This window comes from Vigna unguiculata, chromosome 7, assembly GCF_037176805.1.
Source record: "Vigna unguiculata cultivar grain cowpea cultivar isolate G323 ecotype 2 chromosome 7, ASM3717680v1, whole genome shotgun sequence".
Lineage (NCBI taxonomy): Eukaryota > Viridiplantae > Streptophyta > Magnoliopsida > Fabales > Fabaceae > Vigna > Vigna unguiculata.
The window spans coordinates 38,335,158-38,353,343 of record NC_140798.1 but is presented as its reverse complement, the minus strand read 5'-3'; the positions used below and the strand labels follow the sequence as shown (position 1 = coordinate 38,353,343).

The 18,186-nt window shown below is 33.3% G+C and overlaps 1 protein-coding gene across 3 annotated transcripts; it reads right to left on the bottom strand.

Moving 5' to 3' along the window:
* Positions 1–767: 767 nt before the first annotated feature.
* Positions 768–6,505, bottom strand: LOC114191556 (coatomer subunit alpha-1-like). Of its 3 annotated transcripts, none has more exons than XM_028080796.2 (4): positions 6,089–6,505; positions 5,521–6,015; positions 1,512–4,482; positions 768–1,098 (listed from the first exon to the last, which is right to left on the bottom strand). In XM_028080796.2, exons 1-3 carry the CDS (start codon positions 6,294–6,296, stop codon positions 1,529–1,531), a joined length of 3,657 nt encoding a protein of 1,218 aa, XP_027936597.1. In that variant the 5' UTR covers positions 6,297–6,505; the 3' UTR covers positions 768–1,098; positions 1,512–1,528. The 3 variants fall into 3 exon arrangements, with proteins under 3 accessions (XP_027936597.1, XP_027936596.1, XP_027936594.1); XM_028080795.2 differs by having other exon boundaries at positions 1,504–4,482; positions 6,089–6,504; XM_028080793.2 differs by having other exon boundaries at positions 1,488–4,482; positions 6,089–6,502.
* Positions 6,506–18,186: the final 11,681 nt, after the last annotated feature.

Genomic DNA, 18,186 nt, shown 5'->3' with positions numbered 1-18,186 from the left:
ATAAAAATTAATGTTTATCTGTGTATTTTAAAGACGAGAAGAAAAAAAAAACTCAACCGAAAAGTTAAATTTACAATAAATTTTATTCATGAGAAAGGTTCACAAAAAATCTGTTCAAAAAATACAACAAATTTTCATATTGATAAAATCAGTTTATTTTTTAACATTTTGCCTTTCGCAAATTGTACTCACTATCCCAAACAAAGTTTTATAAAAGCAGCCAAGTTTTGGGCACTATTTGACGTATAAAACATTTTCTTCTTGCCACTAATTACAAAAACGTTGTTTCGCTTTTACATTTTTTATTCAATAATTTTATAAAAATAGTCAACACAAAAAATTTAAATAATTGTTTTCTTTACATAACTTTTTTCAATTAAATGAAAGTAGGACAACATTTTCTAGAATTAGTTAGCACTTTAGTTTACAAACAAAACAAATTCATTTAATTAAAAAATCAATTATAGGCAATGTAAACTTCTGCCCATAAAAAACACAATTATAGTGCTCGATGATCAAACATCGAGGTTCATCAAAAACAGTTTCGTATAATTTGTTCATGGACACACTTCGCCTTGGAACACAGAAAATCCTTATTTGAAAATATCCACCCCGTGTAGCAAAAGCTAGATCAGTTCAAAAACAATCTCAATGGCGTACCTTTGGCCATCAACAATAGAATGAGTTGGAATTTATTGACAATACAAAGGTGGGTTAAATGTTCTATGCTTTGTAGTACAACACTATAAGGTGCTACTCTGTCCCAGTTTAACTTTTGAAACTTCATATCCATATTTATATTTCAAATGTGCAAAACAGAAGTTATTTTAAAAATAACTTCAATTTAGATATAACAGTAGTCAGTTGGACTTTATCTAAACCCCAAATTAAACATGCCCTTGCTATATCTACCCGGTACCTACGGGTGAACAATATTGGTAGGAGTAAAAAATGCTAACAAAGACACTCTATTAGCCCTCTCATGTGCCTCACCGATAAGAAAAATGTAATAAAACCAAAAGGAGATGCTAGTATTCCTCATGCGATTCTTAATGATAATTCTGGACGGTCATTGAGTGCACCTAGAACTTAATCAACCTGCAGGTAAATTACAAGGACCAAATCAAATAAACAATCAAGTGTCACATAACTACAAATAAACATTATGTTGTAACCAAGGGACAGAACCCCGACTAACCACAGACATACTATGTACTTTGTCAAATAATACTGCGCAAATTTAACTCTTGCAGCACAGCCTATAACCATCGTTTGATATAAGTACAACCTTTCACATTCTTGTGTATGAAAAACTAACACCCCTCGGATACGAAATGGATTTATTACATTGAAAATCATTTTTAAGAAAAGAGAAGGGCAAGCAAAAGGGTGAAAAAGTAATTCCTCATGACTAACTCGTGCTTCTATCACAGTGCCAAGAACATATTGACTAATTAATAAGGTTTCATCTAGTGCTGAAAACTGACCCGAAACAAAATTTACCGTTGGACCTGATCCAGTGGCTCAATCAGCGTATCTGGGAAGGTGAACAAAGCAGGCCAGAAGCATCTGCCCCAATCACGGCAAGATCACAAACATTACACAGTTGCCCCTCCTGAGTTGGCACAAAACGTGAAGTACAGTATGGGCAAGACACATCCTTCTGTCCTCTATAGATTGGCACGTAGGTTGCACCACAAATTACAAATGGGTTGCGGAAATCATAGTTCAATTGGGCAGCATCAGTCATGTTTCTTTCAGCAGCTGCTATCACTTGCCTTGCTGCCTTGGCTTGGTTTTCAATGGTAGGATTTGTTTCAAGTAGCCTCCGGGCAAAGTTAGCAGCGGTAGCAAGGTTCTTTGCCTTGAAGCAGACAGTCATTGCATTCTGCAAAGCTAACCTAAGGTGAGGTGTCTGAAGATTGCAGTGTGTGAAATATGCCGCAAGCTCCTGCTGCCGTGCTAAATTGTCCTTAATTTCCCTCCTCCTCAGTTCCATCTGCAGGCCCAAAACATACTCTTTCACTATGATAATTAGTTCCTTCACATCATCGACTTCCCTCCTTGACTCAACAACAATCAAAGGAATTGTATGAAGAATATTAACAAATGTCCGAAGGGCATCACTGAATTTTCCAGTAGTTGTTAATTTATAACCAGCTTTAAGTTTTTCATCCAATTGAGACAACTTAAAAGGAAGTGCTGGTGGCCCTCTCACGTTTGCACTAGCCGACTCAGTCCAGCCTCTTTCAACTGCAAGAGATATGACTGGAGCAGAAGAAAATGCCCGCAGATAGGAATGACTGCCAGTATGAAGATCAAGAAACATGGATTTCAAGGGAGCAAAATTCGTTATTCCAAGTTGCCGGTTCAGTAACCTCATTGCAGTATCAAAATTTCCAGCAGCTGCGTGATCAGCTGCAAGAGATGACTTCTGAATCCAAATATGACTTACAGGCATGCCAGGTGTTGGGGTCACAAAAACTGAAGACTGTGTATTGATAGAAGCTTTGGGAGTTTCAGCTTCAGGGCCCAGGCCTAAATCCTCCAGGTCCCATCCACCCTCTTCATCATTTTCTTCAGCTGCTTCTCCATCCTCCAAAATCGCAGCAACATCTCCATTTTGTAAGCCATCTGCATCAACTATGTCAAGCTCCTCGCCCCAATCTGCATCAGCAGCCTCATACTCTTCCTCATCAGCAACTCCCCGACTTGTATTGTCTAAAACACCATCAAACATGCCTCGCATGACCCTGAGAAGAGGCCAATCACTTCCACACATGACAGGTGATGGAGGCATCAAGAGAGAAGGAACTTTTCCTGCAGGCAATGATGGAACATTATCTCCCAGTTCAGCCGCAAGACGCTCTGCAACATCATGCAGCCCATGGACTGAGGCAGTGACGTAAGCAAGAGGCAAATGGCCCACATTCTCCAATATCTTGACACGCTCTCGAACATCACCCATATATAGGGCATTGTGAAACTGGCCCATAACATCATTCTTGACTTCAGCAATTTTCAACATCTTTGATAGTTTCTCCAAGTTACCTGTGACAAGATACAGGAAAGACAATCTCTCAAAATTTTTTGTTCTCTGGTACGCATACTCAACAATACCAGCATTGCCCTGGCGAAGAGCCTCAACCCCCAATCGGTACCAGTGATCTTTCTCATCAATTGCTGTAGCTGATGCAACTGCAATTTGAATGTTCCCACTCTCTAAAGCCAAATTGAACCGAATTTTCTCATCTTTCACAAAATGCAGTGCAACCTCAGGAAAGCCTTTCTGCTGTAGATAAGCAATCATAGCCTGTCCACAAAGCTGTGAGTTCCTTATCATGTTCATAACTTGATCGTATTTTTTCTTCAAGAGGGAAAGCTTAAAAATATACTCAGTTGCATCAATAATTATTGTTCTGTTCTTTCCATCCCTATCCAAGCAGAAGATTGTGTTTCCAGAGACCTTTGTGATATAAATTGGAATATCCAGTGTCTTTATTATCCCACTATCACCATTGGGAAGGCAGTATTTTACATGATTCAGTGTTGTATAAATGAAAACACCATTTTCATCCCAGGCTCCACTTTTTACACGGATTGTCTCATGGAGAGTGCATTGGTGCACAAGTTTCTTGCTAGCAATTATAATGGCGTGTTTGCTGAGCAAAGCAACATGTTCCATGTCATCAGACCAGACAACATATTTAATAAAAGGAGTCTGTAGTTCACCAAGAACAATTCTTTGCTGAAGGTCAAATATAACAACTCTATCCTCTGACCTACATAGCAAGCTGCCTGTTCCTGCATAGAATATAGCATCAGTGGCAATTGGAAGGACACTCTTTTTCACAATCTCATTCTTCAAATTTTTTATAAGGACTTGATTGCTGCTCTTATCAAGCACAGCAAACCGATTACGGGCAACAAAGACTGCTGAAGCTCCGTGACCTCTTTTTGCTTCTTGCACATCACCCCTACCATAACTGTCCTTTGATATGCAATACAACTCATAAGATCCACCATCTACCTCTGAACACAGAAGAAAAGCATTTTCAGATGGGCTATACGAAAGAGTTTTTGGGCATTGATTCAAGCTTAAAGTGCCCGGCCTTCGAAACGGAAGTACTTGTACTTCTCTTTGTGTTGAGAACTCATAGAAACACAAGAACCGTTCTTTGGTGTAGAACAATGAATCAGCACTAACTATAAAAGCAGGCCTTTCTCTCTCCAGCTTAAAAACAATCATGCCACTGTCATGACCAGCTGCTAACAGATTCATTTCAGGATGGGCAGCAAGAATCCAAAACCTGTCATGCTCTCGGCGAAATGTTTGAATTCCAGTTCTCTTTGTTGCATCCCATATCCGAATACTTTTGTCTTCAGAATTTGACACAATGATATCCTGTTTGGCATGGAACATAACACATGAAACATTATTCATGTGCCCTCTCAAGGTGTCCACCTCCCATGCCTTGGTGTCTGAAAATAGAGATATAAATCTTTAATAGCATAAACAATACCAACCCAAACACTAGACGTATATTCTACACTATATCCCACAATGTTTAAATTCAAGTATATTCTACACTACATTCCACAATGTTTAAGATTCGAAGAAACAGGGTATACATCATAAGATTTAGGGCCTCTTTGATTCTCTACTCATTTTTTTATTTTAAAAACCTTTTTTCTAAAACAATTCCACACTATCAACAATCAATTTCTCATGGAAAATCTGTGACATTTAACAAACAGAAATGTGCTCGTGGAACAAATACATTGAAATGTACTCACGGAATAAAAACAAACAAACAAGGGTGTTAGTTTTCACCTCAACAACTACGGATGTGTTTGGTAATCAGTGCAGAACAAAAGATGGTGGTTTATGGATGTTCAATGATATTTTTGTAGTAAAAATACGTTGTTTAGTAGTTTTCATTTTTCAGTAAAGATCAAACCCAGATAGGAACAAAAAATGCAGATTGCACATCAAGGACAAAATTCAATACTAAGTTTCAGTCCAAACACCTTTGAGATAAAAGTTCTCAAATACAAGAGTGAGGCTGATCGCTACTTTTAAAAACTAGTTTAGCTTCAAAAACACAACTAAAATAAGGTTGTTCAATAAACTGATGGTGGTAGCAAGACACGTAGCAGAGTGCAATTAAGATAGATGTTGACTAAGATGATGAAAGAAGAAAATGAGAAAACATCTCCCAAATGTTTGTGTTCTGGTCTCAAGAACGCTTATTTTTAGAAATAAATTTAAATACTTCATAGACTCTGATTGAGAATTAATTTGATTACTTGCTGCGTATCGCAGAATTATTCCGGTAATCAGATTTTAAAACCAAAATGAGAGAAAAGAATCAAACACATCCCTATATCACTTACACTCACTCAACCAATAATCTGAATAGCATCAACCATCTCTAATCCTATACCAGAATCCAGTAACTTGAACATAGTTTAAACCACGAAATTGTAAAGCCAGACATGTGAAAATCAGTAGTTTACCATTCATCCTCCAAAGTTTGACTTGGCGGTCATCGGCAGCTGACACAATGAGAGGCAGATTGGGATGGAAGGAAGCCCAATTAACGCCGCGGTCATGGCCTTCTAAAACATACTTAACAACGGCATCAACGCCACCGAAGAGATCGGTGTTCATCTGGCTTAGGCGAAGGATATCGTCCGCGGGGGACGCGGTCTTCCTCTTGAGAGAACTGATGTCCCAGACGCGAACGGTCTGGTCGAGCGAGGCAGACACAACGAGATCTTCTTTGGGATGGAACAAGGCACACATGACGTAGTGATTGTGACCGGTCAAAACGGAGATGCACGTGCGCGATTGCCAGTTCCAGATGCGGATGGTTTGGTCGTCGCTGGCGCTGACAATCCATGGGTTCTCGTGGTGGAACTGGACGGTGCGGATGTAATCAAGGTGTCCGAGGAGAGTGAAGAGGCACCTGTGGAGCTTGTAGTTCCACACCTTGATCTTGTAATCGTCACCTGCGAGATTAGGGTTAGCGAGGTAGGGATCTGAGGGAAAATGCGCAGATCTGAGAGAGTTAGTTACAGTTACCTCCGGAGACGAAGAGAGGCTGGGAGTGGTGGAAATGAACGCCGCGGACGGGGCCGTCGTGCTCGTCGAACTTGTCGATTAGGGTTCCCATGCGGTAGTCCCAAAGCTGGATAACGCCGCTGTGGAGACTGGCGAGGATCCATGGGCGCTTGGGGTGGAAGCTCAGGCCCTTCACTCTGTTACTCTTCGTCTCGAATTTGGTCAACATGTCGGGAAGAACGTGATGCAGTTAGGGTTTGGTTCGGTTGGGAGTGAGATCAGAGAAGAAGAAGATGAAGAAGAAGAAGAATGAGGGTTTTGGGAATATGAGATTCAGATCTGCGATCCCTCGTCACCCTCGAATCGAGCATATCCCCGTTATAGTAGTAGAGTGCCTTCTGATTCCTCACGCTATATATACCTCGCCTCAATTTTGTTTTCCTATTCCTATTCTTCAACGTAATTCATTTCATTTCACTTCCTTTTTCTCGATATCCTTTTACAGATTTCCATTTTCATTTTCGTTCCGGAAAACAAAAATGATTTAGCTTTATCCTATCTAAAACAAATTACCATATTATTTGTTTTTCTTTCTTTCTATACTAAAATTTTAATTTTAAATCAATGTTATAGGCGTAAAACATGGTTGTTTTTTATGCATTCTGAACTTAATTTATGTTTGGCTAATGCATTTATGTGTACAGAAATTAAATTAAATCTATTTTCATATAAGTGGAAATTCACTATATTTTTTTTAGATGTTTTGTACGTGGGTGACACATATGTGTCCAAAAAATTTGTTTCACGTTAATCTTGTTAAGTCTTAAAATAAGTAACGTTTAATTAAAGATTATTTAATTAATAATAGAATTCAGATTTAATTCAAGCACATTAATCCAAAAGAAATTACTATTAGAAAAATAAATAATATTTAAATTTGTCAATTAAATATGAATGTCATTTCATTTGTTTTGATTGAAAATGGGATGTCTTTCTTTTTCTTTTTAAGGTGAAAAAGATTATCTTTTAAGGAACTATATTGATTGTTGAATAATAAAAGTTTAGAGAAAATATTGAAAAATAATAAAATATAAGTGAGTAGATAATTGAGTCAGTGTTGAATTGAAAATTTATTTGATTTTTGTAATTGTTTATATATTTTTGTAATTAGAGACTAGTGGTGTTTAGTCATATGCACATCAAATTGAGTTAGGATGAGTGCACGTAAGAATGATTGAAGACAATTCTAAGTTGGACCTACCCCATCAAATTGAGTCGAGCCCGATTCAGATTAAAATGAATTGGATCTCAATTAGGTTAGATTGGGTTTAATTATATTAAATGGGTCAAGTCCGGCTAAAGTTAAATTTAATATAAGTGAATCAATCTCATTTTCAAACTTATTCTAATAATAATAATAAACTAACTTTAAGGTGAGTTTGACCAGATGGAACTTAGGTCAAACTAATTTGAATATAAATTTAAATCTAATTTATAAAAGCATGTAAATTATATTGAAAAAATCCAATTTAATTTGATTTAATTAAAATATATTTGAAATTTAGATCTAATTTATATAGATTAAGATCGAGTATAAATTGGATTTTGAAAATTCTGATCCATGACCACCCATAAAATCAACATACTCATGTGTATCTATAACTTGGTAACAATTTTCTATGTCGTAGACTTTAATATTTTTTAAGAAATATTGTTGATACGATATTTTACGAGTACAAAACACATCGATAAATAAAATAAATATATATATACACTTCTTTGTAAACATATCATGTATTAATATTTTCTCATTATTATATTTCTCGTCTCTTTCCTTTTTTTCATATTTATTCACATATGTAGTCTTCCACAATAATCACTCATTTGAGAGCAATACTTCTTATACTCTGCATAATTTCTTACTTTGGACACCTATTCTCTCACTTTTTGATCTTGTACTTCATATTTTACCCTTATATGGTGTTGTTTGGAGATACTTGTCAGAAGAAAGTAAAAGTTAATGTTAAGCATTGAAACAAACTAACTAATTAAATTATATGTTTTCAGTTGTCTAATGTTGGGATTTTTATTGTAGTAATATTGCATATTTTTTTAAAGATCATGTTGAATAAATATTTCTACCTTAATATATATTATTCGAAAAGGTAAGAATGAAGACCTTAATAATCGGATTATAATAAGTAAATAGGTGGAGAGTTGTGTATTACTTCTCGCATAATTTTTTAAAATTTACTAATCAATCTATTTGTAATCCAATGGGATGTATTTTCTATATACTACGAATTTGATTATAAGTTATATAAATCAACCATTATTGTTTGCGTGACTGGCTTAAAGAAAAAAAATAGGTCAAATCATATCTACAACATAAGTGAAAAATAGTGAACAAATGAGTGGGGAACTTTTTGTACAATTTTTTTAAACTTACTAATCAATTATTTGTTTGTTATTCAATTGGATGTACTTCTTATGTACTACGAATTTGATAACAAGTCATAAAAAGCAACCTTTATTGCTTGTTAACTGACTTGAAAAAAATAGGCAAAACCATATAGACAAATAAGTGGGGCACAATAAACAAATAAGTGAGGAACTACGTATTACTTTTCGTAAAATTTTTTAAAATTTACTAATCAATTTTTTTTTATCATCCAGATGAGATTTACTTCTTATGTACCACAAATTTGATTATAAGTTACACAAATCAACCCTTATTGTTTGTACTAGCTGGCTGACTTGATGAAGAAAATAGGTAAAATTATAAACATAAGTGGGGAATAGTGAACAAATGAGTGGAGAACTGCATATTACTTTTTGTACAATTTTTTTAAACTTACTAATCAATTTTTGGTTTTTTATCCAATTGGATGTACTTGTTATGTACCACGAATTTGATAACGAATCACAAAAATAAACTCTTATTGCTTGCATTGAATGAGTGAAAAAATAGGCCAAATCAGATAGACAAATAAGTGGGGGAGAATGAACAAATAAGTGGGGAGCTGCATATTACTTTTCGTACAATCTCTTAAAATTTACTAATCAATCTATTTTTGTCATCTCATGGGATTTACTTCTTATATACCTTGAATTTGATTATAAGTTACAAAAATCAACCCTTATTGTTTACACTAGGGGTTGACTTGAAGAAAAAAATAAGTCATATGATATTTGCAAAATAAGTGGGGAAATGTTAACAAATGAGTGAGAAACTACATATTACTTTTTGTACAATTTTTTTAAACTCACTAATCAATCTTTAATTTGTTATCTAATTGGATGTACTTCTTATGTAACACGAATTTGATAACAAGTCACAAAAATCAACCCTTATTGCTTGCATTGAATGACTGTGTTGAAAAAAAAATAAGTCAAACCAGATAGTCAAATAAGTGGGATACAATAAACAAATAAGTGAGGAACTACATATTACTTATTGTACCATTTTTAAAAATTTACTGATCATTTTTTTTGTTATCCAAATGGGGTGTACTTTTTATGTACCACAAATGGCTTGAAAAAGAAAATAGGTCAAATCATAAACATAAGTGGGGGATAATGAACAAATGAGTGGGAACTGCATATTAATTTTTTTGTACAATTTTTTTAAACTTACTAGTCAATTTTGGTTTTTTATCTAATTGGATGTACTTGTTATGTATCACGAATTTTATAACAAATCACAAAAATCAACCCTTATTGCTTGCATTGAATGACTGAATTGGAAAAAAAAAGGTCAAACCAAATAGACAAATAAGTGGGGTAGAATGAAAAAATAAGTGGGGAGCTGCATTTTTTGTTTGTACAGTTGTTTAAAATTTACTGATCAATCTCTTTTTGTCATCCCATGGGATTTACTTCTTATTTACTACAAATCTGATTATAAGTTACAAAAATCAACCCTTATTATTTACACTAGGTGGCCGGCTTGAAGAAAAAAATAGGTCAAATCATAAACATAAGTGGAGAATAGTGAGTAAATGAGTGAAGAACTTCATATTACTTTTTGTACAATCTTTTTTAAACTTACTAATGAATCTTTTGTTTTTATCCAATTGGATGTACTTCTTATGTACCACATATTTGATAACAAGTGATAAAAATCAACCTTTATTGTTTGCATTTAATGACTAAATTGAAAAAAAAAAAGACCACACAAGATAGACAAATATGTGGGGCAGAATGAACAAATAAGTGGGGAATTGCGTAATATCTTTTGTACAATTTTCTAAAATTTATTCATCAAACTTTTTTTGTAATACAATGAGATGTACTTCTTAAGTACCACAAATTTGATTATAAATTACACAAATCAAGCCTTATTGCTTGCACTAGGTGGCTGACTTGATGAAAAAAATAGACCAAACCCGATAGGCAAACAAGTGAATCACAAAGAACAAATAAGTGGGGAGCTGCATATTACTTTACGTACAATTTTTTGAAAATTTACTAATCAATCTTTTTTTATCATCCAATGGGATGTACCCATTATGTACTCTGAATTTAATTATAAGTTACAAAAATCAACTCTTATTGCTTACACTAGGTCGCTGACTTGAAGAAAAAAATAGATCAAACCAGATAGATAAATAAATGGAGTACAAAGAACAAATAAGTGGAGAGCTGCTTATTACTTTTCATACAATTTTTTTAAAATCTACTGATCCATCTTTTTCTTTTATCATCCAAAGGAATGCACTTCTTATGTACCACAAATTTGATTATAAGTTACAAAAATAATCCCTTATTACTTGCACTAGGTGGCTGACGTGAAAAAAAAAGGCCAAATAAGATAGAAAAATAAGTGGGACATAATAAACAAATAATTGGGGAGCTGCGTATTACTTTTTGTACAATTTTTTAAAGTTTACTAATCAATTCTTTTTATCATCCAATGGGATGTACCCTTATGTACCTTGAGTTGTATTATAAGTTACAAAATCAACATTTGTTGCTTGCACTCCGCCTTGGAGAAAAAAATAAGCCAAACCAAATAGGCAAATAATTGGGGGAACAAAGAAAAAATAATTGGGGAGCTGCGTATTACTTTTCGTAAAATTTACTAATCAATCTTTTTTTTCCAATGGTATGTACCTCTTATGTACCCGAATTTGTTTATAAGTTACAAGAGTCAACCCTTATTGATTGCATTAGGTGGCTAGCTTGAAAAAAAAAAGTCAAACCAGATAGGCAAATGAGTGGAGCATAATAAAAAAAATGCGTTATTACTTTTCGTACAATTTGTTAAAATTTACTGATCAATCTTTTTTTTTATCATAAAAGGGATGCACTTCTTATGTACCCCAAGTTTCATTATAAGTTACCATCAGCCTTTATTACTTGCACTAGGTGGCCGGGTTGAATAAAAGAATAGGTCAAACCGGATAGACAAATAAGTGGGACATAATAAACAAATAAGTGGAAAGTTGCGTATTACTTTTTGTACAATTTTTTAAAATTTACTAATCAATTTTTTTTATCATCCAATAGGATGTACCCATTTTGAACCCCAAATTTTATTTTAAGTTACAAAAATTAACCCTTATTGCTTGCACTAGATGACTGACTTAAATAAATAAATAGGTCAAACCAGATAGGTAAATAAGTGGGGCACAAAGAATAATAATTGGGGAGTTGTGTATTACTTTACGTACAATTTTTTAAAATTTACTAATCAATCTTTTTATTATCATGCAATAGAATACCCCAAAATTGATTATAAGTTAAAAAAATAAATCCTTATTGCTTGCACTGGGTGGCTGGCTTAAAAAAAATAGTTCAAACCAAATAGTCAAATAAGTACGACATAATAAACAAATAAGTGAAGAATTGTATATTACTTCTCGTATAATTTTTTAAAATTCATTAATCAATATTTTGTTTTATCATCCAATGTGATGTACCTGTTATGTACCATGAATTTGATTATAAATTACAAAAATCAACTCTTATTGCTTGCACTAGGTTGTTGGCTTGAAAAAAAAAATAGGGCAAACCAGATAGGCAAATAAGTGGACATAATAAATAATTAAGTGGGGAGCAGCGTACTACTCTTCGTAAAAAATTTTAAAATTTACTAATCAATCTTTTTTTATCATCCAATAGGATGTACCTCTTATGTATCCCGAATTTGATTATAAGTTACAAAAATGAACCCTTATTGCATGCACTGGGTAGATGGTGTGGAAGAAAAAAAAACAGGTCAAATCAGATAGGCAAATAAGTGGGGCATAATAAACAAATAAGTGGAGAGCTGCGTATCACTTTTCGTATAATTTTTTAAAATTTACTAATTAATCTTTTTTTATCATCCAACGGGATGTACTCCTTATGTACCCAAATATGATTATAAGTTACACAAATCAACTCTTATTGTTTGCACTAGGTGGCTGACTTGAATAAAAAAGTAGGTCGAACCAGAGAGACAAATAATTGGGACACAAAGAATAAATAAGTGGGGAGTTGCGTATTACTTTAGGTACAATTTTTTAAAATGTATAAATCAATTTTTTTTATCATCCAATTGGATGTACCCCTATGTAACTCGAATTTTATTTTAAGTTACAAAAATCAACACTTGTTGCTTGAACTAGGTGGAGGCAAATAAGTGGGGAACAAAGAAAAAATAATTGGGGAGTTGCGTATTACTTTTTGTAAAATTTTCTAATTAATCTTTTTTTTATATCCAATGGGATACCCCGAATTTGTTTATAAGTTATAAAAATCAACGCTTATTGTTTGCACTAGGTGGCTGGCTTGAAAAGAAAAATAGGTCAAACTAGATAGTCAAATAAGTGGGACATAATAAAAAAATAAGTGTCGTATTACTTTTCGTACAATTTTTTAAAATTTACTGATCATTTATTTTTTGTATCATCCAAATGGATGCACTTCTTATGTACCATAAGTTTGATTATAAGTTACAAAAATCAACTCTTATTACTTGCACTAGGTGACTGGCTTGAAGAAAAAAATAGGCAAATAAGTGGGAAGTTGCGTACAATTTTTTAAAATTTACTAATCAATCTTTTTTTATCATCCGATGGGATGTACCCTTGTGTACCCCAAATTTCATTATAAGTTATAAAAATCAACCCTTATTGTTTGCACTAGGTGGCTGGGTTGAAGAAAAAAATAGACCAAACTATATAGGCAAATAACTGAGACACAAATAACAAATAAGTAGGGAGTTATGTATTGTTTTTTATACAATTTTTTAAAACTTATTAATCAATTTTTTTTATCATCCAATAAAATGTACATCGTACCCCAAATTTGATTATAAGTTACAAAAATCAACCGGCTTGCATTAGGTGGCTGGCTTGAAAAAAAAGAAGGTCAAACCAGATAGTCAAATAAGTGGGCATAATAAACAAATAAGTGAGAAGTTGCGTGTTAATTTTCGTATAATTTTTTAAAATTTATTAATTAATCTTTTTTTTTTATCTTCCAAAGGGATGTCCTTCTTATGTACCACAAATATGATTATAAGATGCAAAAATCAACCCTTATTATTTGCCCAAGGTGACTAACTTGAAGAAATAAATAGGTCAAACCAGATAGGCAAATAAGTGGGGCACAAAAAAAAGGTGGGAAGCTGCGTAAATACGTAATTTTTTTTTAAATTTACTAATCAATCTTTTATTATCCTCCAATGAGATGTACCCTTATGTATCCAAATTTGATTATAAGTTACAAAAATCAACCTTATTGCTTGTACTAGGTGTCGACTTGAAAAAAAAAATAGTCCAAACCAGATAGGCAAATGAGTGAAGCACAATAAACAAATAAGTTGAGAGCTACGTACTATTTTGTGTACAATTCTTTAAAATTTATTAATTATTTTTTATAATTTAATGAGATGTACCTCTCTTATGTAACCTGAATTTGATTATAATTACTAAATTACTAGATTACACAATTCATAATATCTACAGATTTCAAGTGTTTTTAAACTAATTACACTTTTGTAAAATTTTATTGGATCCTAATATCCCATATTTTTTTGTGAAGCAATCTAAAATATAGGTAACTTTTAAAATCAATTTTAAAAACATTTGTCAGAAGACACTACTCAAAATATTATTCGGGATAAAAATTTCCGAAACTTTTGATGGAGTGTCGGAAGAAATTTGATGGGTGCAAGAAGAAGCTGACTCTAAAATATATGCCAACACAAAAAAACAAAAGCAAACAACATAAATCTTCCACTTTCATCATTCACAAAATAGAAACAATAGTGATAATGGGTCGTATAGCAGCACAGAAAACGTGCTACTATAAATAGTGATGGTAGAAAAGATGAAATAAAGTCAAGTCTTTAACTTTAACTATGGTCATTCTTGTCTTTTACACATCTCAGAGGAAACCGTGTGGTTCAAAAAATAATTCCCTAACCAAAATGGACTCTCAAAATCCCATTTAACTTCGTAACCTTGCCCCAATAACTACTCGCTAAGCCCATAAACAAGACCTATTGGTTGTTTCTTCTGCACCTCTATTTTTTGCTCTGCACTCCTACAAAACTCATAAACCTCAAATTATCTATAGTTAAAATTATAATAAAAAGATAAATATTATCTTGCATCTCCATTTTTAATTTATTTTGGATTGTACAAATCAAAAAATGTTTTCAGAGTGAAAGCACCGGATTGTATAATCTAAAGTATATTTAAAAAATAAATTATGGATTATGTAATTTAGAAATTATTTTTAGATTAAAAAAATACCTTTTGGATTTCACAATCTGAAACATATTTTAAAAAATTATATTTTAGAATATACATTTTAAAAAATATTCTTAGATTCAAAAATACTTTTCAAATTATATATCTTAAAATGTAGTTCTTTTTAAATACATTCCCAATTATGTAATCTATAAGTTATTTCTAGATTCGAAATATCTTTCCACTTATACAATTTGAAATGTATTTCAAAAAATATACAAAATTTATATTTTTCATAAATATAATTTATTTAAAAAAAAATAGAACAACAATTCCAAACTATACATTAAATTTGATTGGAATAATTTAAAAGCTTCCTTTATGGAAACACTTGCTTGTATTTGGTGTGTTATGGTGTGGTTTCTCTTGAAGCTTTTGGTGGAGGTGCTGCTGATTTGCTTACGAAATGTGTGGGGCGATGGTAAATGTTTGATTGAATTCTTGTTTCTCCAGGGTAATGTATAATTTCGGAAAAGTAAATCCGTAATAACGTTGATCGGTGTCTTTCGGAAACATAGTTTCATAATAGATTTGGTGTGCATTACGAGAAAAGAAATTCTGAAAAAGAAATGTACTCTCCGGAAAGGCCATTTTAAAAGAAGAAATGTGCTTTCCGGAAAGATCGACTCCGAGAATATATTCTGGATTTTCTTCTCCAGATTCGGGTTCCAAATACCGATGAACGCACAACTGCTCCACAGTGAAGAAGCAGAAGGAATAACGAACACACAACTCAAATAAATTCGTTCATGTAAAAATTATTTGAATTCGTCTGACGGGAAATTCACGTATTAATTAGATATAAAATGAAAATTTTTTAACTTTTTTAATTGGACAGGAAGATATGTATGAGAATGTATATATTCCTATTATAATATCCGTCCCGGTCATATTTCCGTTTTTATTTAGATTATTAAAATATTCATAATTAATTAAGTAATCTTTTATATATATATATATATATATATATATATATATTTCTTTTAATTATTTGGTTTGTCATGAAATGCATTCGCATCTACAATATATTTTTTATCTTATCATAATTTTTATAAAATTATGTTAGAATGATGTATGTCAATTAAAAAAATTTTATGTCTCATATTTGAATATTTTTATAATTTTTTTAATATTTTTGTTTATTGTATATTTTCCTTTCACATAAGTATATTTAATAGGAAAATGTTACAGTTATTACCCAATTTGACTACCGAATTGACTACCTTACGTGGAATTAAATTTTTCATTTTTTTTTAATTGAAAGAAGTGGAGTGGCACGTGAGTGAAGAAATCTGAACTTAAGTGCCCCTTTCACGTGTTGCCGTCAACTAACGGGCATTTTGTGAAATTGAAAAAAGAGGGAAAAAGTTTCACTTCGCAGACATTTGCAGAAACTTCACGGGTTCCATACCAACACTTTTGTTCTCCACCGCTCCATCGCACCTCTGAACTGCCACACCTCTTCGAAGTCCACAGCGCAGGCACGAAGTCCATCTTCCATTTTGAAAATCCACCACCACGACGAAGTCCGCCGTCCTTGCGAAGACCACCGTGCCTGCGAAGTTCCCCGTCCCTGCGAGGTCCCCCGTCCGTGCGCAGTCCACCGTTTTGGTGGTCTCCTTCGAAAATCCACCGCCCCTAAACACGGAAAGGTAACTTCTTTGTGCTGCTGTGTGTATGGTAAGTGTTTAGGGTTTTCCAGTGAAAGGGATGATTTAAGATTTTCATGATAATCATTGTGTTGAATGTAGGTTTTGATTGGTAGTGTGTTACTTAATTGTAATATTGACGGGATGATTTCTTATGAATTTGTGGTGACTGCATTTGTGTTTTCAGGTCAAAAATATGAGTCAAGTTAGTGAAGGAAGCGATTTTAGTGTTGACCGGAAGGTATGATATTTTTTTAATTCATTTTGTTTTGAATGTGTGTTTGATTAAAATTGCTATAACTAGTTTTTTTTTTTTGTGTTGTCAATGTTAGGATGTGTGTGCTGAAGCACTTGTGGGCTAATTCTTTCTGACCTTTTTGTTCTAGGAGTGTATATACCTACTCTAATTGTGATTGAGGTATGCCCTTACATCCTTAAGGTTTTAGTTGTGGACATCCTTACAACATAGCAGGGGTGAATAAGTTGTGCAAAAAGTTCAGGGAAGGTCACCAGTTATCAATTGTGTGGTCACCAGATATTTCTTACAGACCTAATTTATGTGTGGTGAATTATGTGGACCAATTATGTGGCACCAATATTTATTAGGTTCAACATCCCTTACACACATGCTTTGAGGGTCATTCTTGTCACCGTAAGTGGGGAAAAATTTTGCTGCCCATACAACAGACCCCAATTAATTTTGTTTGTACAAAATGTTGTGGGTAGGTCACCAGATAAAACATCAGAGGTCAACAGATTATTCAGTCGGAGTGTGCAGAAATATCATATGCAGTTCGATTTTATCAGAGAATGTTGCTTAGGTGAATAAAGAGGTCTGCATAATAACAACAATAATAGACAGTTACTACATTTCTTTAACCAAATATTGTTTGATAGTTCAAAGTACAAACAACAACATTCAATGCTTAATCAAAATTTAAATAGCATGGAAATAAAATACATCAAATAGTTTTGAGCTAACTAAGTGAAATATTATCCAAGGCAGATGATTCATCCTTAGAGGTCTCCCCCAGTTCATAAGAAGGACTTTGAGTTGAGGGAGGAATCATCTTCTGTAGTATTTCGTCCACATTGGCCGACACAGGTGGTGGGTTGTTGGTGTCGACATTTGCCCCGATATTATGATCCATATTTATGTTTTGATTTACGTTTAAATCAGATTGCACATTTGTCTCCATATTTTGATCGACAGTTTTTTTCGGAACATAGTTAAGTCGCACTACAGGCAAAGAAGCCTTTACTTCTTCTTCAGTTGGAGGGCTAATGTCATATTTGAAAACCTATTAAACAGAAAAATGAGAAAAGTGTATCAAATTCAACCATCTGTACAAGTGAAGAAAAAACTAAATTATGTGTTGTTATTTTATTTACCTTGACAATGTTCCTTAGAGTGATATTTAGGTATTGAATCCGTCGAGGATGCTTGAAGACGGCAACCTACACATTCAATATGCATGCACTTTTAGCAAGAGTAGTTTACGATGATTACAAATAATATTTAAAAAAATGTGTGCCCTATTTTTATACTTCTTTCAATAGCAGAACAGATCCAACAGCAACATCTGAACCAAATTCAGCATCCTTAAGCACTTTATTGTGGATGCTAGCTTTCGCGATATCAGATGGGTCCTAATATAGTCATGTTGAACATAAGTGATATATCATAAAGAATGAGTACATCACAATCGCTTAAAACAAACTA